We start from the raw sequence: 23,113 nt of genomic DNA on the forward strand, positions 1-23,113 counted from the left end.
AAAGAAAGCTGGAGGAGCAATTCTCATATCAGACAAAATAGACTTTATAATAAAGACTATTAGAAGAGACAAAGAAGGACACTACATAATGATCAAGGGATTGATCCAAGGGGAAGATATAAAAATTGTAAATATTTATGCACCCAACATAGGAGCACCTCAATACATAAGGCAAATACTAACAGCCATAAAAGGGGAAATCGACAGTAACACATTCAGAGTAGGGGACTTTAACACCGCGATTTCACCAATGGACAGATCATCCAAAATGAAAATAAATAAGGAAACACAAGCTTTAAATGATACATTAAACAAGATGGACTTAATTGATATTTATAGGACACTCCATCCAAAACCAACAGAATACACATTTTTCTCAACTGTTAATGGAACATTCTCCAGGATAGATCATACCTTGGGTCACAAATCAAGCCTTGGTAAATTTAAGAAAATTGAAATTGTATCAAGTATATTTTCCAACCACAACACCATGAGACTAGATATCAATTATAGGAAAAGATCTCTAAAAAATACAAACACATGGAGGCTAAACAATACACTACTTAATAACGAAGTGACCACTGAAGAAATCAAAGAGGAAATTAAAAAATACCTAGAAATAAATGCCAATGGAGACACCATGACCCAAAACCTATGGGATTCAGCAAAAGCAGTTCTAAGAGAGAAGTTTATAGCAATACAAGCCCACCTTAAGAAGCAGGAAACATCTCGAATGAACAACCTAACCTTGCACCTAAAGCAATTAGAGAAAGAAGAACAAAAAAACCCCAAAGTTAGCAGAAGGAAAGAAATCATAAAAATCAGATCAGAAAGAAATGAAGCAAACAATAGATAAGATCAATAAAACTAAAAGCTGGTTCTTTGAGAAGATAAACAAAATAGATAAACCATTAGCCAGACTCATCAAAACAAAATGAAGAAGACTCAAATCAATAGAATTAGAAATGAAAAAAGAGAAGTAACAACTGACACTGCAGAAATAAAAAAGATCATGAGAGATTATTACAAGCAACTCTATGCCAATAAAATGGACAACCTGGAAGAAATGGACAAATTTTTAGAAATGCACAATCTGCCAAGACTGAAACAGGAAGAAATAGAAAATATGAACAGACCAATCACAAGCACTGAAATTGAAACTGTGATTAAAAATCTTCCAACAAACAAAAGCCCAGGACCAGATGGCTTCACGGGCAAATTCTACCAAACATTTAGAGAAGAGCTAACACCTATCCTTCTCAAACTCTTCCAAAATATAGCAGAGGGAGGAACACTCTCAAATTCCTTCTATGAGCCCACCATCACCTTAATACCAAAACCAGACAAGGATGTCACAAAGAAAGAAAACTACAGGCCAATATCACTGATGAACATAGATGCAAAAATCCTCAACAAAATACTAGCAAACAGAATCCAACAGCACATTAAAAGGATCATACACCATGATCAAGTGGAGTTTATTCCAGGAATGCAAGGATTCTTCAATATATGCAAATCTATCAATGTGATAAACCATATTAACAAATTGAAGGAGAAAAACCATATGATCATCTCAATAGATGCAGAGAAAGCCTTTGACAAAATTCAACACCCATTTATGATAAAAACTCTTCAGAAAGTAGGCATAGAGGGAACTTTCCTCAACATAATAAAGGCCATATATGAGAAGCCCACAGCCAACATCATCCTCAATGGTAAAAAACTGAAAGCATTTCCACTAAGATCAGGAACAAGACAAGGTTGCCCACTCTCACCACTCTTATTCAACATAGTTTTGGAAGTTTTAGCCACAGCAATCAGAGAAGAAAAGGAAATAAAAGGTATCCAAATCGGAAAAGAAGAAGTAAAGCTGTCACTGTTTGCAGATGACATGACACTATACATACAGAATCCTAAAGATGCTACCAGACAACTACTAGAGCTAATCAATGAATTTGGTAAAGTAGCAGGATACAAAATTAATGCACAGAAATCTCTGGCAGTCCTATACACTAATGATGAAAAATCTGAAAGTGAAATCAAGAAAACACTCCCATTTCCCATTGCAAAAAAAAGAATAAAATATCTACGAATAAACCTACCTAAGGAGACAAAAGACCTGTATGCAGAAAATTATAAGACACTGATGAAAGAAATTAAAGATGATACAAATAGATGGAGAGATATACCATGGTCTTGGATTGGAAGAATCAACATTGTGAAAATGACTCTACTACCCAAAGCAATCTATAGATTCAATGCAATCCCTATCAAACTACCACTGGCATTTTTCACAGAACTAGAACAAAAAATTTCACAATTTGTATGGAAATAGAAAAGACCCCGAATAGCCAAAGCAATCTTGAGAACAAAAAACGGAGCTGGAGGAATCAGGCTCCCTGACTTCAGACTATACTACAAAGCTACAGTAATCAAGACAGTATGGTACTGGCACAAAAACAGAAAGATAGATCAATGGAACAGGATAGAAAGCCCAGAGATAAACCCACACACATATGGTAACCTTATCTTTGATAAAGGAGGCAGGAATGTACAGTGGAGAAAGGACAGCCTCTTCGATAAGTGGTCCTGGGAAAACTGGACAGCTACATGTAAAAGTATGAGATTAGATCACTCCCCAACACCATACACAAAAATAAGCTCAAAATGGATTAAAGACCTAAATGTGACGCCAGAAACTATCAAACTCTTAGAGGAAAGCATAGGCAGAACACTCTATGACATAAATCACAGCAAGATCCTTTTTGACCCACCTCCTAGAGAACTGGAAATAAAAAAAAAAATAAACAAATGGGACTTAATGAAACTTCAAAGCTTTTGCGCAGCAAAGGAAACCATAAACAAGACCAAAAGACAACCCTCAGAATGAGAGAAAATATTTTCAAATGAAGCAACTGACAAAGGATTAATCTGCAAAATTTATAAGCAGCTATGCAGCTCAATATCAAAAAAATAAACAACCCAATCCAAAAATGGGCAGAAGACCTAAATAGACATTTCTCCAAAGAAGATATACAGACTGCCAACAAACACATGAAAGAATCCTTAACATCATTAATCATTAGAGAAATGCACATCAAAACTGCAATGAGATATCATCTCACACCAGTCAGAACAGCCATCATCAAAAAATCTAGAAACAATAAATGCTGGAGAGGGTGCCGAGAAAAGGAAACACTCTTGCACTGTTGGTGGGAATGTGAATTGGTACAGCCACTATGGAGAACAGTATGGAGGTCCCTTAAAAAGCTACAAACAGAACTACTATATGACCCAGCAATCCCACTACTGGGCATATACCCTGAGAAAACCATAATTCAAAAAGAGTCATGTACCAAAATGTTCATTGCAGCTCTATTTACAATAGCCTAGAGATGGAAACAACCTAATTGTCCATCATCGGATGAATGGATAAAGAAGATGTGGCACATATGTACAATGGAATATTACTCAGCCATAAAAAGAAACGAAATTGAGTTATTTGTAATGAGGCGGATGGACGTAGAGTCTGTCATACAGAGTGAAGTAAGTCAGAAAGAGAAAGACATATATCGTATGCTAACACATATATATGGAATTTAAGAAAAAAAATGTCATGAAGAACCTACGGGTAAGACAGGAATAAAGACACAGACCTACTGGAGAATGGACTTGAGGATATGGGGAGGGGGAAGGGTGAGCTGTGACAGGGCGAGAGAGAGGCATGGACATATATACACTAACAAACGTAAAATAGATAGCTAGTGGGAAGCAGCTGCATGGCACAGGGAGATTGGCTCCGTGCTTTGTGACCGCCTGGAGGGGTGGCAGAGGGAGGGTGGGAGGGAGGGAGACGCAAGAGGCAAGAGATATGGGAACATATGTATATGTATAACTTGTTCACTTTGTTATAAAGCAGAAACTCACACACCATTGTAAAGCAATTATTTTTCAATAAAGATGTAAAAAAACTAATAAACAAATGGGACCTAATGAAACTTAAAAGCTTTTGCACAGCAAAGGAAACCATGAACAAGATGAAAACACTACCCTCAGAGTGGGAGAAAATATTTGCAAACAAATCAGCAGACAAAGGATTAATCTCCAAAATATATAAACAGCTCATGCAGCTCAATATTAAAAAAAAAAAAAGACCCAATCAAAAAATGGGAAGAAGACCTAAATAGACATTTCTCCAAAGAAGACATACAGATGGCCAAGGAGCACATGAAAAGCTGCTCAACATCACTAATTGTTAGAGAAATGCAAATCAAAACTACAGTGAGGTATCACCTCACACCAGTTAGAATGGGCATCATCAGAAAACCTAAAAACAGCAATTGCTGGAGAGGGTGTGGAGAAAAGGGAACCTTCTTGCACTGTTGGTGGGAATGTAAATTGATGCAGCCACTATGGAGAACAGTATGGAGGTTCCTTAAAAAACTAAAAATAGAATTACCATCTGACCCAGCAATCCCACCACTGGGCATATACCCAGAGAAAACCATAATTCAAAAAGACACATGCACCCCAATGTTCATTGCAGCACTATTTACAATAGCCAGAACACGGAAGCAACCTAAATGCCCATTGACAGACGAATGGATAAAGAAGATGTGGTACATATATACAATGGAATATTACTGGCCCATAAAAAGGAACGAAATTGGGTCATTTGTTGAGACATGGATGGATCTAGAGACTGTCATACAAAGTAAAGTCAGAAAGAGAAAAGAAATATCGTATATTAACGCATATATGTGGAACCTAGAAAAATGGTACAGATGAACCGGTTTGCAGGGCAGAAATTGAGACACAGATGTAGAGAACAAATGTATGCACACCAAGGGGGGAAAGCAGCGGGGGGGGGGGGGGGTGGCGGGATGAACTGGCGGATTGGGATTGACATTTATACGCTGATGTGGATAAAGTTGATGACTAATCAGAACCTGGTGTATAAAAAAAATTATATATATATATATATATATATATATATATATATATATATATAGTAAGAAAAATAAAAAAGACTACAAAACATCTGTTAGGCTCCTTACAATTCTAGGTGTGTATGAACTGCATAATGAAACTGAAAAGTCTTTCTTAAGATTTAAATTTTCTATCTTTGAAAAATCAAATTAATAGTTATCAAATAATCACTATTGGTAAATGATGGAGGAGAAACTATATTTTATTCTGAAATAATGTTGATGGTTTTATAATTGGCTAATATTATCATGTACATATGTTATTCTCTAAAACTTACCCAGATCACTTGATTTCTTCTGAAGCTCGATGGTAAGTACTTTCAATTGATCTTCACTTCTTTCCAATCTTGTAAAATATATTAGTTCATAATGTAAAATATTCTTTTAGTCAGAATTCATCTAGTAACTAAAACTGGTGCAATTTAGCAACAGTATATCTTATCATAGATTCACTCATTCAATTATTACACATTTCTTGACAACCTGCTTTGTGTCAGATAGTGTAACATTTCAAAACAAGATATTACTATTATACATACATAGTTGTATATTAATTACATCTACATAAAACCTCAAACTTATTGTCATGATTTATCTCTTAGCTATTGATGATAATCAAATTAATGCATCCTAGAACTTTGAAAGAGATTGAGTACATAACTACTATTATACTGAATTCTGCCTTAGGAACAATATATGAGAATTACCCAATTCACTTAACTCCACTGGCTTTCCATTTCCTCATCTATAAAACTGAGGTAATTGGAACAGATGACATCCAAAGTCACTTAAAATTTGAAAATCACCTGGATAGGTCAATCAAGAATATACAAGATTAGCTGAGTTAGAATATCTAGTTTTCCTTCCTTCACTATACACAAGCAGTAGAGAAGAAACTCTACTAGGCCCAGGTCATGACTTCAGAGAGAAGCTTATTCCTCTCTTTCATCTTCCAGACTTAATTAACCCTTATACTAACGGGACAAAAATAATTACCTAGGCCTCATAACACAACTTCATATAAACATTTCCTTAATACAAAGTAGTGGAAAACAGATGAAGTTTTTAACTCAAGTTTTAGAAAAACTATTTAGATGAAATGCAGATGAATATTTTATATATATCTAACCATATTCATTAATCCATTGATTTATTAAAAATGTTTGAGTACCTACTCTGTACCAGGCTAGTTGCTAAATTTATAAATCACAAAGAAGGTTACAGACCCCAGTAAAAACAAACCAACAACCTAGGAAGTTATTTCTATTTAATAACCCACAGTTAATTAAATATGTGATATCACTGCATCAGCCCTTATGAGCTTGTCTATATTGCTTAACTCTATGAAAAGCATGCATGGGAACTATCCTAGAGAATACCTGCTATCTTTTCCTGGAATACCTGCCTACCCAATACAAACTCTTAAAATGTGTTCCCACTTTATATATAAAAAAGAGACTTGGTTATAGTTGTTATAGGAATTACAAGTCAGTTGTCAATGAATAGAAAATGGCACTGAATATTAGAAGTAAATTGCTTTTATTCAGCTAAATAAGAAGTATCTTTACCTTTGCTGTTCTGTTGTCAATAATTCTTTCAAGTTGCAGGTAGTAGTTTTAAGTTCAGTAACCACAAATGAATGGGCAGCTTTAGCTTCATTAAGTTCTTCCATTTGCGCTTCTTTTTCTCCAGTGAGCTGATATATTTCTTTTGTTGCTATTTGTAAATCTTCCTCTAAAGCCTTTTGAGTACTCTAAATGAAATAAAGTACAAAAAAAACCCCTATGAACCAAGGGCCTTAAGAAAAAAGGCTGAACTCATCTGCTTTCTGTAATTCACTGCCTCTCCCTCCCTCTCCTTTTCTTTCACCCCTCCTCTACTCCACCCTGGCCAATCTGGAGTGCCACACCCACTACTCTTATTTCAATTCATCATTCCTCCAAAGCCCACCTATACTCCCAATCCCTCCATGGAGTCTTCCTAACCAATCCAGCCCATAATGTTCTTTCAATTCTTAGAAATATTGTAGAATTTTTGCCTGAATCATGTTGGTACCTAGCATAGTCTTGTATTTGTTATACTTTTGATGTGTTTTTATCAAATGTCTCTAAACTATAAGCATTTGTAGACAGAGATTGTATCTTCTCTGTTTGAAGCTTCAGGTCCTTGTACATAGTATTAGCATTCAGTAAATATTTGTTGACTGACTGATGGTGTGAGAATTATCACACACTAATCAGTTTTTAAATCATACCACACTTCTTTGCAAAGACATTTTAATATCTTCTAGTTCTGATGTCAAATGATCCTTCTTCTCATTTGATTCTTTTAAGCTTTCACTCTGTAATTCTAAAAAAGAAAGTTATAGATAGGTAATACTTAATAAAAAATACATATCAAGAAAACAAATTATTTGTAACAATTACTTTTTCCTCTATTACATACTCCAAAATGAGAGAGAATTATGCATATACAGATGCACTGATATCATCACCTTTTACTGACCTTTTAAGATTGTTATTGCCCAAGAACTCAAAGGTGAATATATAGGGACATTTTGTGCTACATTTTTTAGTACTAGCTAAGCATTAGAAACAACCTAAATATCCAAAAGGAGACATTAAATTATGGTGATACAATGGTATATCATGTAGCCAGCCACTTTAAATGATGATATAGATGTTTATTTATTTATTACTAATTTGAATATTCATAAAAATCATGGAATAAAAAGGGCAACTTAAAAACAGTATTTATATAAATAGTACATGTGAAAGGAAAGAATATACATAAAAATCTCAAAAGTAATTTGTCTCCTAATGGTGAAATTATTCATGATTTTCATTATTCCCTATCTTGATTTTTATATTTTTCTAAATAATTGCATTTACTTATTTAAATATTATGAAAAAAAGCTACTGACTCCACTTGATAGCTAAATATTTACTAAATCCTAAGTGCCAGGTGCTAGTTTATATGCTTTACACATATGCAGTCAGTTTTCAACCTCATAAAAAACACTAAGGGAAAACTGTTCATGCCCTTCTCTGGGTTCAAATTATTCTATTTCCTTTTACTAGCTACCTACACTTGGGCATGATACTTAACCAATCTCTCTCTACTTTTCCCACATGTAAAATGATAGTTATTCATATCTTGAAGAGTTCCTGTTAGGATTACACACGATAATGCAACTTAAAACATTTAACCACAGTGTTTTCTAGCATATAGTCAACAAATGTTAAATACTATTATGATGATGGTAATGATGGTATAGTGTATACAGAAACTGGACCTTAAAATTCAAGGTATTTACAGTACAACTGGGCAGGCAGACAAATAATCAAAGATAAGTGCTGATGGGTAGTCACTAGAAATTCTGGGAATATATCAATACATAAAGGGGACACCAAAGCTTAATAGGACCAGTAACGGTTAGAGGTAAGGGGAGACAGACATAGATAGGGAAAGTTCCAGAAAATGACAGCTGGGTTGAAACATTTGAAAGCCAGTAACAATTAACAAGAGTAATGGGAGTTGGGAGAAAATCACAAGAGATGTGAAAGAGCATATACAAAGGCAAAAATGGAAGAGACAGGATGACACATTCTGAAATCTAAAGGAAATATATTTCAATAGCATGAAACTTAAAGTACGAGGGAGAAATCATAGCAGATATGATTGGAAAAATAATGACAAAATCATAACAGGATTCATATAACTTGCTCAGAGGTGTACGCTTCCTAAGTCATGAAAAACAATGAAGGATGTTAAACAACAGAATAATGTTCCAGGTTTATATTTTTTTTAATTCCAATCTCAAAATCTGTGTAGAAATGAAGGGGCTAGTGCGCCAACTCTCAGAAAGAAATAGGAAAAGTAGATCTGGAGAGGGGGCAATGATAACTAAAGATTGTCTATTATCATACTATTTATAATGGTCTGTCAATGAGTGTCTCCTCTGAGAAATCATAATCACAAACTAGTACTTAGGCATGTGTGGGAACAGAATATATGCTGCTTGAATATCCTAAAAAGCTCCAAGCCAAAACTTAGTTTGAAGTTCCCCTAAGTTCTCCCAGGATTCCAGAAGCTGCAAATGTAAATTTCCTCTGTAAAAATATACTTCCAGTTCAGGCCTTAAAGAATTTCCACAGCTGAAATTACATGACCTCACAATCAAAAATCACAAGAGTAAACAAAGCACTACGAGCAAAGTCAGTAGAATGAACAAAAGACAGACTTTGACCTGACTGTAAGATTTCAGATGTTAGAATTACTGGCTGTAGAATTTAAAAAATAAGTATTATATCATTTTTAAAAACTAAAAGAAGGAACTTCCCTGTCAGTCCAGTGGTTAAGACTCCATGCTTCCAATGCAGGGGGCACGGGTTTGATCCCTGGTCGGGGAACTAAGATCCCACATGCCGTGCGGTGCAGACAAAAATTTTAAAAAAACAAAAATACTAAAACAAATAAGGGGACTTCCCTGGTGGCGCAGTGGTTGAGAGTCCGCCTGCCGATGCAGGGGACACGGGTTCGTGCCCCAGTCCGGGAAGATCCCACATGCCATGGAGCGGCTGGGCCTGTGAGCCATGGCCACTGAGCCTGCACGTCCGGAGCCTGTGCTCCACAACGGGAGAGGCCACAACAGTGAGAGGCCCGCGAACCGCAAAAATAAATAAATAAATAATAAATAAATAAATAAATAAATAAAAGAAATAAGGAAGATGTCCTAAAACTATCTAGAAATGACATATAAAATTGAAACTGACAATTTCACTGGGGTAATAGTGAGGTATGTCATTCAAACAAACATTCCTCTAAAAAGGAATAAAAATTCAGGATCAAATATTAAGAACATTAAAATCACTAAACTCCCAACGAAATAATAAGAAATTACCAGGCACAAAGTGAAGGGAAAATAGAAACTTAGGGAAGTAAGATAAGTACAAAACCTGCTTTTGCCTCAGGGGAATTTGCAGGTCCTGGCAAAGCTGGACTTTTGATTTGAAATTATGATGAAATGAGAAAAAGAAATATGAAAATCCAAAGACTATATAAGGTAAGAAGCCCAAGAATTAAACCTTTGTACAATAAGTTAGAACAATCATTATATGTGGAGGGAGCAAAAGTAAACAAACCCTCAAGCAAATCTACAGCTCAGGTTCACATCACCTGAGTGGTCCAGTTAATCCCAAGCCATGAAACGGACTTAAGGTGGGTAGAGCCACCATGCACATGGTAAAAGTAAATAGGAATCCTCCAAAGAGGAAGTTAACTTACTTACATACTAGGCAAGGCTTACAATACCTACAAATTTTTTCAAGAAAAATAATAAACATGTAGTCAAAGACAACAAGGCACCCAATAAAACAAGGCTAAATAAATAAAACAAAATCTGGACTAAAATATATCAGAAACAAAAGACAGTATGAGGCCCACAAACATTTAAGATAAAGAATTATCAGAAAGAAACTATAAAATAGCTATTCTTAGTATATTTAAAGAATAAAAACCTTGAAAATAATAACAGAAAATTACATAAAGTAGAATAGCAGATTTGAAAAATAAGTAAGAATAACATCTTAAACATCTTAATAACTGAAAATAAAATTGGAAGAGTTCATAGTGGGTGAGAAACAAATGAAGAGAGAATTAGTGAATGACAAGATAGGTGAAAAGAAATCGTCAAGAATAAGGCACAGAAAAGCAAAACTGTGAAAAGATGGAAAAGAAATTAAGAGTCACAGAAGATAGAGAAAATTAACATGATTTTTATTCAAAGTTCCAGAATGAGAGGAAACAGAGAATAGAGCAAATATAATGTTTGAAGGAAAGCAATAATAAAGGACATGAATTTACAGATTCAAGAAGCTGTAAAATAAGATTAAGCATATATCTTAACATATCATACTGAAGATGCTAAAATATCAAAGGCAAAGAAAATCTAAAAAGCCACAATAGAGGGAAAAGATAACTTATATTCAAAGGTTCAACAGTTAGGTTGAAAAATGACACAAAGGAAGCCAAAAGAAAGCAAGATGCTACCTTCAGTGTTCTAAAACATATAGTTTTAACATATAGTGTGCCAACTAGAAATACATATCAAACAAAAAAATCCTTTCCAGATGAGAATGGATAAACAAACGTTTAGACAAAATCATCACAAGAATATGCTCACTAAAGCATATTCTAAGTATTACTCTTCAAGGTAGAAAGAATATGATCCAAACAAAAGATCTGAGAATTAAGAGGAGGGATCAAAATCAAGATGGCAGAGTAGGAGGACACAAAACTCACCTCCCCACGAGGAACACATCAAAAATGCATTTATACGTGGAACAATTCTCACTGAAAACTAACTGAAGAATGTCAGAAAAACTCTTGTACATCCAAGGCTGTAAGAAAGATCCACATGGAATCCAGTAGAAAGGAAAGAGAAGCAATCAGATCGGGACCTGTGCCCCTGTGAAGAGACACGGAAGAGGAGGGGAATCCTCCTTGGGGAGAGAGCAGTTCAAACCACGTATTGGGCACCTCAGCTCTCAGGTCCAAAAGTGGGAAGACAAGTCCCCTAAGCTGGTTAGAAAACCAGTGAGACTAACAAGGGGGCTGTAAGAAACCTAAACTCAACTTGTGAAGAACTGCAACACTTGCTTACTCCTGAAACAAGGCAGAGAAAGCAAACTGAAACTGCACTGTACTCTGTCCCATTTCCCACAACTTCCACAGTGTGCTACCCAGCCTGAGCCAAGTGCCTGCTCAGGCTTTGCTTGCTTTGCCCGCAACTCCACACTAGGTAAAGGGCTGCTGTGGCTGACCAGAGTGCTCAATTGTGAGGGACTATGCCAGCCCAAACACAAAACAGCATCTGAATAGGGAGGGGCATCCATTATCAGCACTTAAAGCAACAGTACATCAGAAGTGGTCCCAGGCTCTGACTACAGCTGACACCACCACAGCCTGCACCCAGACCCACACAGAGCACCCACACCAGCCCTGCCTACTCTGCAGTCCAACTCCAAACTAGGGTGAGGGTTGCAAAGGCATTTTAGTCCCATCTGATTGGGGCAGGGACAGCTATTAATGGTGCTTACAGATGCAGCACTTAAGCAGTCCAGACTCTGACTGTGACCAGGGATGCCACAGACCATACCCAGACCCACGCCGAGCACCTGCACTGGCCCCTCTTGCTCCAGCACTGCTCTGCATGGGGTAAGGGTGCCAGTGCTGGGAGGGAAGAGCACACACTTAGAAGGAACAAAGACAGATCAGACCAAACCCTTAGGCTTTCTCCTTGAGCAACTTGAGACCTGACCCTGCCCCCAGTAGGGTGGTGTTGGCCACTTAGAAAAGAAACCCCAGCTCACAACTGGCTCTGGCTCTAGTCCCTCCATCTCCAGCCCAACCTCTTACCAAGGTGATAGCTGCCAGCACATGCTGGGAAAAAACACGACTCACATCAGATCCCACTCTCCCACCACAGCCAATGGGCACACTCAGACTCTCCCATACAAGAATACCCCTTCAGGACCTCAATGGGTAACTTTTTCACCTAATTTCATCAAAACAGAGAAAGTTAAGCAAAATGAGAAGACAGATGAATTTCTTTCAATCAACAGAACAAGAGAAAAACCCTAAAAACAACTGATGAAACTAATAAATAATTTACCAAATAAAGAGTTTAAACCATTAGTAATAAGAATGCTACCTGAATTAGAGAAAAGAACAAATGAACACAGTGAGAATTTTAACAAGAAACAAGAAAATATAAAAAAGAAACAGTAAGAACTGAATAATACAATAATTAAATGAAAAACACACTACAGGGAGTTAACAAGTGACTAAGTGATATAGAAGAATGCATAAATGATCTGAAAGATAGAAAAATGTAAATCGCCCAATCAGCAAAAATATTTTCCAGCAAAAATGCCAAAAAAGTCCTAAAAATAACATTAATCAAACAATATGTAAAATTGAATAAAATAACATAAAAATAATAATAAAAGTAGATTCATAACCAGGGATAAAAAGTTAATATTAGAAAATTAGGTTTAACATTAGAAAATAATCACTAATAAATTAAAGGGAAAAAAAATATGACAATCTCAATATATGCCAAAATAAAGCACATTTGATAAGTCAATATCCATTATAAAACTCTTTGACAGTAATTCTCTTCCAGAAAGCAGGGATGCAATAATAAATAATTGCATTCCCCATAATTAGCTTTGTGCCTGACACAGAATAGAAAGGAGGTTAATAAAAGTTGAACAGATGAAAGAATGAGTAATTGTTTGAAAGTGGTAATATACATCCAAAAGAAAGTTTCCAACTGCCTTCCAACTGCATTATACATGGAATGTAGGACAATGTGCCGCTTCCATTCAAAAGGATAGCAGAGTAAGTAGAGACCTCAAATTTGTTAAAGCCAGAAGGTAAAGAAAACCTTCATTAATAGGTTTTGAGGGAAAAAAAATTTTATATGCTACGTAAGAAGAGCAAGGGTTTCAAAGACAAAGTTTGGAAAGTAGAGGAACAATAGGAGGTTAAGACAGGGAGAAAAGCCAACGTTGATAAGAGAATGAAAAAAGGTAATGGGTTTTAACCAAGGATGACTGATATGTGGCCTCATGAAAAAACCCAAACCCTCTCCAAACAGCATCTTATTTCAAAGTGTAGCACTCTTAATACACAGCAAGAAAATAATCAAAATTTTCTCCCCTTAAATTTATTTCTTAAATCTCTGATCACTGATACTCTTTAGCAGGCAACAAGTATTGGCAAGAGACAAAAATTAGGTAATAGCAAGAAAATATTAAAAATAAAAATTAGCTGATCATAATTCATTTAAATGGATAGTTCCAGGCAGAATGAAGTAGTCTGTAACAGAACAACTCTCATGCTGAAAATAACTAGAAAACACGAAACAAACCAAAACAGAAAGGACAAAAGAGGCTAAGATTCCTAAGAAAGAACTCCTGATAACTAAACTGACAAAGTGCAGCTGACATCTGCTGATTCTGGGTATGAGCAAGAGGTCTAAATGCTGCCTTGGTCCCAGCAGAGGGCCACTGCCAGGGGATAAAAAAAAGAGCATAGTTTTATTGGGTCTCAAAGAGCTGAAGAAACAAAACTGAAGACTCAAAAAACCTCATAAACTTGACTATTTCCCTTCATCCAGCTCAGCCTCTAATTGCATTATAGTAATTAGCCCACCACACTCCCAATTTCTCCCTAGCAAACAGAAGACAATATCTCCAGAGCCTCTAACTTTTCTTATAACAATGTATGGAATTCAATCAAAAAATTACTGGGCACACCAAAAGATGAGGACAAATCACTAAAAAGTAAGACTGTAAAGGAATAGAAAGTAGAATGGGCTGAGGGGAGGAAGGAAGGGGAGTTACTGGTTAATGGGTACAGAGTTTCAGTTTTGCAACATGAAAAGAGTTGCAAGAGTTCTGGAGATAAATACTAGTGATGACTACATAACAATGTGAATGTATCTACACCACTGAGCTGTACACTTAAAAATGATTAAGATGGTAAGTTTTATGTTATATGTATTTTATCACATTTTTTAAAAAGAAACAGACCAACAGGTAAGCCAGATATTGAAATAAAAAGAAAATAGCTATAAAATATCAATGATTAATATATTCAAAAAGGATGAAATGTCATTTTTAAAAGAGGAGAATTAACCAGAGAATTGGAATCTTAAGAAAAATAATTGAATGGAAATTTAGAAGGAAAAAATATGATTAAAGTTAAGAATTCAGTAAATGAGTTTAAAACCAAATTAGACACAGCAAAAGGCAGGGTTAGGTAACAGGTCAATAGAAGATCTCTAAGTTGAAACAAAGAGAAAAACCAATGGAAGATACATACATATGGGAAACAATGAAAAGTAACTTAAATGAATATATTTCAGTGGTTATGAGTCTGCAGAATCACATTGTATTAGTTATTTATTACCAATAAGTTGTTTCCAGTTTATATAAGATTAAACATTCATTCATCCTAACACGTATTAAACTCCTATTATATATACATAGCAATATGCTGGGCACTAGAGTGACAAAGATATTTAGTGAGACACAGTGCCTGCCCTCAAGACACTCATGGTCACAGGAGACACACAAGTAATGCTTAAGCCACTCTTAACAATAAGGAGTTCACTAGAATTTAGCCAGTAGATTTGGAGAGGAGGTAGGAGGTTCATTTTGGACAGAGTAAGTAGCCAAAAGCATGATGGTGAGATAGGAAGAACATAAAAGGTAAGGAAGTTAAACAATTTCAGTATATCTGGAGTATAGGATATAGTAGCGACAGTAAGGTGAAATGAGCAGGCATAGGTTAGCAGGAACTAGATAATTATTTGCCACATTTTTAAGAGAAAGGTGAAAAATGTCACAAGACCTCTATGATGTTCTGAAAGGGACATAGTATTTCACAAAGTGTATACCTTTCAAGTGCCTTACTAGTTGAACAAGTGAAAAATACTCAATAATAATATAGTCTAAACATTACATGACACTAAAGATCCTTCATAATCTGATCCAAACTTTTTTTTTCCAGTCTCATTTACCTGAGTTCTTTAAGATACAGACACACCAACCAGTGTTTCAAATATACCCTAATTTTCACACTTCCATGACTTGCACAAGCCATTTCTTCTGCCTACACTCCCTCCTCCAATTCATTGTCTAGTGAACTTTTAATCATCTAAGGTTTAGTTTAACTAACAATTTTTTCTAAATGTCTTGCTCCAAGAATAATTAATAATTCCCTCCATAGTGCTCCCAGAGTATTCATTTATTTATAAGATGTTTGAGTGCCTAATATATGCCAGGCACTTGGAATGCATCAATGAACAAAAAAAGACAAAGATCCTTGTTTTCATGGAGCACCTTATTGAAACTCTGAAGAAGGTGACAGTATGAAAAGGGATAAGAGGAGCACATATACTTTGAAAAATCTTCTTAAGTGACTATTATTCCCTCCTCCAACTGTTCCAACCTAGGTGGAGAATTACAGCATTAGAAAGCATTACAAAAAAATTGTAATGAAAGCTAAATTTAAAACATAACAAGAGGAATACATAAGACATTCTTATATTTTCTTATATAAATTCTTACTTGTCTTTTCCTCTAATTGATTAACTTTATCTCTGGACTCCTCTAGCAGAAATGTTAACTCTTTCATTTTCTTTTCTTTCTCAGTACTTTGGATCAATAGCAGTGATACCTAAAATGAAATATTTAAATACTACATTATAGATATGAAAAATTAAATATGACACCTTAGCATTTATCATTATCTGTGATTATTTTATGTACTTGCTTATATGCTTTTCAGCTGTCTGTGCCTGGCATTTAGTTATGTGCCTGTACAATAAACATTTATTGGATGAAGGAATGAACAAACTAATGCAATATACCCAATATTACAGTATGCATTTTAAGTTATCACTTAGAAGATTATATATTGAAATCTACTCGTTCATTTATTCCATAAATATTATTGAGCACCTAATCTGTTCCAGAAACCATAATACGCACTGAATATACAGAGATGATGGAACTCACCTTCAAGAAACTCACAGCCTAGACCAGGATACAAACAACTATACTTGAATATTATTAGTAATAGGACAAAAATGTTATAGGAATCAAGAAAGGAACACCTAAATCAGTCCTGGGGGAGGTAATCAAAAATTAATCCTTCTCAGAGAACTGAACTGAGTCTTGATAGACAAGTACAAATTAATCAGGCTGCAGGGGAAATGAACATTCTAGACTTGTATGAGAACACAAAGGATCAAGAGATCATGCTTCTATTCAGAGAACTGAAAATATTCAGATGGCTAGAATACAGAGTGCATGTAAAGAAAAGGTGAAAGATAAACTCATAAAGATAGATTGAAGACTTGCAGATTCAACATGGCAGAAAGACCTCTATGCCCTATTTTCATCTTCAAATCACCCAAAAAATAACCAGGAAAACAACAAAGGTGGACTTCATCTTCCATGAAACCACGAGACTTCTATAATCCAAACCACAACATGTAAAAAAGGAAAGCAGTTAGAAGGAACAGAAAAGGATTTAGTATAGAAAAGCAAGATCAAAACTAAGAGTCTAGGGGCTTCTCTGGTGGCGCAGTGGTTAAGAATCTGCCTGCCAATGCAGGGGACAAGGGTTCGAGCCCTGGTCCAGGAAGATCCCACATGCCGCAGAGCAACTAAGCCCGTGTGCCACAGCTACAGAGCCTGCACTCTAGAACCTATGAGCCACAACTACTGAGCCCATGTGGCACAACTACTGAAGCCCGCGCACCTACAGCCCATGCTCCAAAACAAGAGAAGCCACCACAATGAGAAGCCCGTGCACTGCAACAAAGAGTTGCCCCCACTCACCGCAACTAGAGAAAGCCTGTGCGCAGCAACGAAGACCCAACGCAGCCAAATAAATAAATAAATAAAAATAAATTAAAAAAAAAAAAAACTAAGAGTCTACACAGGGAAGATTACAAATGAGAAGATAATTCAATCCCAAAGAAACAGAATGTTTCAAGAATTAGAAGCAACAGACACTGTGAAAGGTAGGTATGAAACAGGAGACTAAGTATAAGGAGACTGGAAGTCTGCAAAGAGTAGTAAGCCCTCCCTAGGCCCTCTTAACCCTCCTTCCCTGGACTCTACTCCCTGAAAGCCAATGTAGTCAGAGAACTAACCTACTCCATCTTCATAAGAGACACTGGTATGATCAAACTGAAAAAAAGAATCTCTAAACCTGGGTATTCCAGGCACAGGAAGGGGTGGAGACAAAGGATATAATTGAGAAGTCAGCATATGGAATGATGAGACTCAGCTTGTCCTTCCTACCCTGCCAACCCAGCCCCAAAATGCCATCAGCAAAGTTTACATTCCCAGGCAGGAGTTTGGAGAACTCCAGAAAAAAAAAGCCTTACAAATAATGACATTTAGGAGTCCCCAACAAAAACACTAGCTGGCCACAGCATAATTTTACAGGGAGCCCCCCAAATCTGTAAGCTCTGCTCATGTACCCACGATTCCAACAAGCTTCTTAGCACTTTATTCTATTTTTGTGTTCTGTAATAATAAACACAATTTTAAATTTTAAGAAGACCTTCTTCTTTCAGAAATCTGGTTTAAAAAATACAGTTAAAATACAGAAAGAATTGTTAACTCTTTCAAAAGATCAAAGTATAACACATAAATCAGAATTCTATCATTTAACCAGAACTTAAAGAAACTCTAAGTCTTCTCTGTACTTTCAATTAACATTTGCCATTATTGTTCAAGTAGATATCCTTATTATCTATAATTACAAGGTATCTGTGGCAAGTCAGATAAAAACTCAGGAAAAATAGGGGGAAGTAGAGAGATGAGGACTCCTTTCTATATTTCATTTTCCATTCTGGATTCAGAAGGCTTGAAACTGTTAAAGTTGGCATAATAATCATCTGAAATCAACATTCTTGTGACTGCAAAAGAACACAGACTCATCATTTTCAAGTCTCGCACTGTGTGTCATTAATAGAAAGAAGCAAAAGAATGTTTTAGTTCCCCTTCATTGGTGTCATAAATAGTGTATTTCAAAATAAACTGCAAACTGTGGGTCGAGTGGTCAATCATCATCATCTTTATATTTTATGAGGTTTCTGTCTGAACAAAACTTCTCACAAAATAATATATTTTTACAGCAATGTCCTAAAACCCACTAATATAAATATTGTAGAAGATTCACTGATTTTAAAAAAGGACTAGCATTTAGTATGTATAAATTTGCGTCAATGGAAATTAAGGCAAATGGAAAATATATTTAAATATGTATAATATTAAAATTCTCTCAGAAATTTATCAAGCAGGCAGCAAGTACAAATTTCTCTTGAAATTTTAAGTATCTCATGAATTAGCAAGTATAAAGAATACAGAAAGTTGATTTTTAAAAAGCACCTGCTTTTCCTTGTTATTTACTTCCTTCTTGTATTGTTCATCAAGATGTTGGATTTTTTCATAATCTTCCTTTACTTTAAAAATAAAACAAATACACGTTAATATCTTCACATAATTGTATAACAAACAAAATTTTAAGTTTCTGATATTTTACTTCACTTCCTTATTTATCTAGATATTAAACCCCAAAGGTTTCTAACAAGTTAAAACTGCTATTTTCTTCCTGCTAACTTTCTGTTTAGTAAAATAAAGAATTTAAATAATATCAAAGTTACAATAACTTTTAAAAATCCTATCATTCTTATAATAGCAGATATATAAAAGTTTTTTCTTTACAACACACTAGTCTGAAATAACAGATTTTAAATGTGTATGTATATTATTTTAACATGCAACTTGACCAAGAAATGTAAAAATAAGACCAAATCACACTTCAAATCACCAAATCACACCATTATACAAACCATAATTTGATTTCAGGGAAAATGTAGCTTTTGAAGCCAAAAGGGTATTTTTAACATATACCAATTTCCTGCCACATTCCACAAGATTTTGAGGGGCTTATAAAACCATATACAATACAGAAATTTTCAATAGTTTAGGCATCAAGCTGAAGGTATGAAAACATTAGCAGAATCTAATAAACAGCAAAAGAGTAATATAAAAAATAAGGATTCCTACCCTTAAAATGGATTTCCAGTCTGGAATTCTCAGCTTGCACACGAAGTTCCTCAAAAGCTATTATCATTTTCTGAAATACATTTAACTTTTAAGAATCATACTTAGACTTTTTAAATAGCTTTCCTCAAACAATGAAAATAATAAATTTGTATCATCTGATCATTATACTTAAAACTATACAACTTTGAATAATGAAAATTCTATAACTTTTAACAATTAAATAATTTACTAAAATATTAAGAGTGCCTATTAAGGTAGCTTCCCAGGTATTTGAAGGCACTGAAGACAGGTTATATATCACCAAACAGCAAAAAAACAATTGTTGGTACTCTAGTCATTTACTTAATAGCCCATATCAAAATCTGTAATTTTCTATTGATTTTTGCTTATGTATTTCTGTCTTCACTAAAGTGTAACCTCTGTGAGGTCTCTCCCCATAAGAGTTCAAATTATACTTCCATTACCTGGCAGCATGAGTTCATTCACATTCAACAAATCCTGATTTGTAAAATTGGATGAATTCATTTACTCATTTAATAAATAGTTACTGAGTGTCAATTATGTGCCAGGCACTGTTTTAAGCACTTAGGATATAAGACAAAGTCCTTACCCTATTGGAACTAACTTATATTTCAGTGTAAGAAAGAATATATATACACACAAATACACACACACATACACACACACACGTGTATATCAAATAAATATCATGTAGTTTTAAGTGCTCTTCAGAAAAGTTAGACAAGGTGAGGAGATAGAGGATAATTGAACAGAAAGACATTTTAGGTAAAGTAGTAAAGGGGATAATAAAAAAAGCAGAATGAAGCTTATGAGTTTGCATAAGATCTTGGATACAGAAGTTCTAGATAGAAGGAACAAATTCAAAGAAGCAAGATCAGAAAGAGCTTAGCAAGTCTGAGAAACAAAAAAGGAACAACTATAGAAGAGAAGCAAAGTGGAAAATGATAGGGGATGGGGTAAAAAAGGTAAACAGGCAACAGACAGACTGATAATACTGGTATGTTTTTCAAATTAATGGTTAAGTGTCACAATGTGCTAGTCTCTGACACAGAGTTAATATCTAATAAATTAAGTTAAATGGTGTCACTAACATGTAAATTCAAAAAATATTAAAAAACAGAACATTAATACTCATGGTATATATAGAACCCTGGGAATTTTATTGGATATAATCATATATCAAAAGATAAATAATAATCCCTTTAGCAAGAACAATTGTTCATATCTTTGTAGCTATCACTCTAATTTGCTTAGAAATGCCTCTGTTTAAAATATTCAAATTTTCAATACCACTTACCTCAATGTTACTATTTAGGTCCACATAAACTTGCCTAGTTTCTTCCCGCTCATATTCATCTATTATAAATATAAAATTTTCAAAAGTAAATTTTAAAACAATTACAATTCCAATAAGATAATACTCAAATGTCTCCGGTAAACATTAAAATATTTAAAAATCTGTGTTAGTAAAGGGCACTGGTATATCTTTTGAGTCTTTTAAAGTAGTATCAAAAGCAGCTTCATAGTAAGGTATGGTCATACTTCATGACATCAACCTCAAAAGCTAGGTGCTGTTCAATTATCTCTAATTTCCTTTTATAGAATTACTACTATCCATTAATTTATTCAAACTTTGTAAAATATATTTACAGTTTTAGACTTTACAATAAGTAGGGATTTAACCACTAATCTATGAAGTATTTTTCCTTTGTATATTTAAGATTCTTGAAGTACATGTGAAAGGCAAAGCTCACTGTTGTTTCTGCTCTATCTCTGAAGAGGCAGGAAAGAAGATAAATCTCAAGACCAGAGGAACAAGTTAAGAATAGGTGTAGCCCCAAGAACAAATCTCCTGTAAATCCTCTATAATATTTTTTAGGGTTTTCTTTTTTGGTTATTTTTAACCTGAGCAATGATTCCCTCTAACTATATATTCAAGCCTTGAGTAAAGTCAGTAAAACTTAAGAGTTGATAGGTGGTGCTGTAGAGAATTAAGGCACGAGGCAGGAAAAGAAATGCAGCTGTCCCATCATCATTCCCCCAGGTAAGGCCAAGCAATACAGAAACCACATTAGACTAAAGGGAGGGTATTGGTCCTATACTCTCAGTAACAAGCTGCAAAACAAGAGAACGGCAGCTACGATAGACTCAAATGTCAATGAAGAGCCAAATGAACTGACTTTAGAAGAATACAAGTATCCTAAATGCCTCAAAAATACTGGAGAGAGCTCTAGACTTATCATAGCACATGGAACAGGAGCCAAACCACTTTTATTTGAATATTAAAGGGCTGGAAAATTTAAAGAAATAGAGACAGAACACATCAGCATTTCAACAGAAAGATGGTTCATTCTTCTCACTCCATCTATTCACTGTCTCATATTCACTAACAAACACATTTAGCAACAAACCTTCTCTATTCCACAGAAATTATTTGCACCAAAGAACTGCATTCTATTGCCAACACCTCCAATCTTCCCATTACCACTACCACCAGTACTTCCAAAATACCCCCCAGTCATTCTTCCAATAGGCAAGTACTGAAAAGCAAATAAATAAAACTACAAAAAAGAAAATAAATTGGTATAGATGTACTTTACAGTTGTCAGGAGCAAGTTGCTACAGGTGGCATAGAGAAGGGACTTTGGTAGCAGAGTGTTCTAATATACTGACATAATACTGTAACAGTATAAGCCTACCTTTTTGGTTTTCCTGGTATCTATCTATCTATCTCTCTATCTAAACTCCCCACCCCCACCTCCTCCCTTCCCTCTCTCTCCCCTCTCCCTCCTCTCTCTCTCTCTCTCTCTCTCTCTCTCATACACATACACACACACACACACACACACACACACACACACACACACTTACTTTGCCCTAATTTGGCCAACTAGATCTTGCCGCATTCATCATCTTAAATAAGAAATGATTCAACCAAAAGCAAAGAAAATGTCTATGAGTTTCAAAAGCCCAGTGTTGGGATTAGGGGAAAGATTCAAGATATAAACAAGTAATAGATTTTCAAAATATATAAGTCAGAACAAAGCTTCCATCCTCTAGACCTAAGAAATATTTACCAGTTTGTAAGGAAGAAGCCTTTAAAAGGGGAAGCTGAGAGAGCGTATTAGATTCTGGCAGGTACTTAAGAAAGGGTTCACAAATACCATATGCTAACACATATATATGGGATCTAAGAAAAAAAAATGTCATGAAGAACCTAGGGGTAAGACAGGAATAAAGACACAGACCTACTAGAGAATGGACTTGAGGATATGGGGAGGGGGAAGGGTAAGCTGTGACAAAGCCAGAGAGTGGCATGGACATATATACACTACCAAACGTAAAATAGATAGCCAGTGGGAAGGAGCCGCATAGCACAGGGAGATCAGCTGGGTGCTTTGTGACCACCTAGAGGGGTGGGATAGGGCGGGTGGGAGG

General features: G+C 35.2%; 1 protein-coding gene across 1 annotated transcript in view; it reads right to left on the reverse strand.

The window, feature by feature from the left end:
• The window catches only part of SYCP1 (synaptonemal complex protein 1), a 145,376-nt gene that overhangs the window by 102,611 nt on the left and 19,652 nt on the right, over positions 1-23,113 (reverse strand). The window contains exons 9-15 of the mRNA XM_029229102.1: positions 20,973-21,031; positions 19,655-19,724; positions 18,974-19,047; positions 16,133-16,241; positions 7,243-7,337; positions 6,557-6,741; positions 5,267-5,334 (exon numbers count right to left, since the gene is read on the reverse strand). Coding sequence (XP_029084935.1) covers positions 5,267-5,334; positions 6,557-6,741; positions 7,243-7,337; positions 16,133-16,241; positions 18,974-19,047; positions 19,655-19,724; positions 20,973-21,031 — 660 coding nt within the window. The remainder of the gene's footprint in view (positions 1-5,266; positions 5,335-6,556; positions 6,742-7,242; positions 7,338-16,132; positions 16,242-18,973; positions 19,048-19,654; positions 19,725-20,972; positions 21,032-23,113) is intronic.

This window comes from Monodon monoceros, unplaced genomic scaffold (assembly GCF_005190385.1).
Source record: "Monodon monoceros isolate NGI ecotype Baffin Bay Population unplaced genomic scaffold, NGI_Narwhal_1 Super_Scaffold_18, whole genome shotgun sequence".
NCBI lineage: Eukaryota > Metazoa > Chordata > Mammalia > Artiodactyla > Monodontidae > Monodon > Monodon monoceros.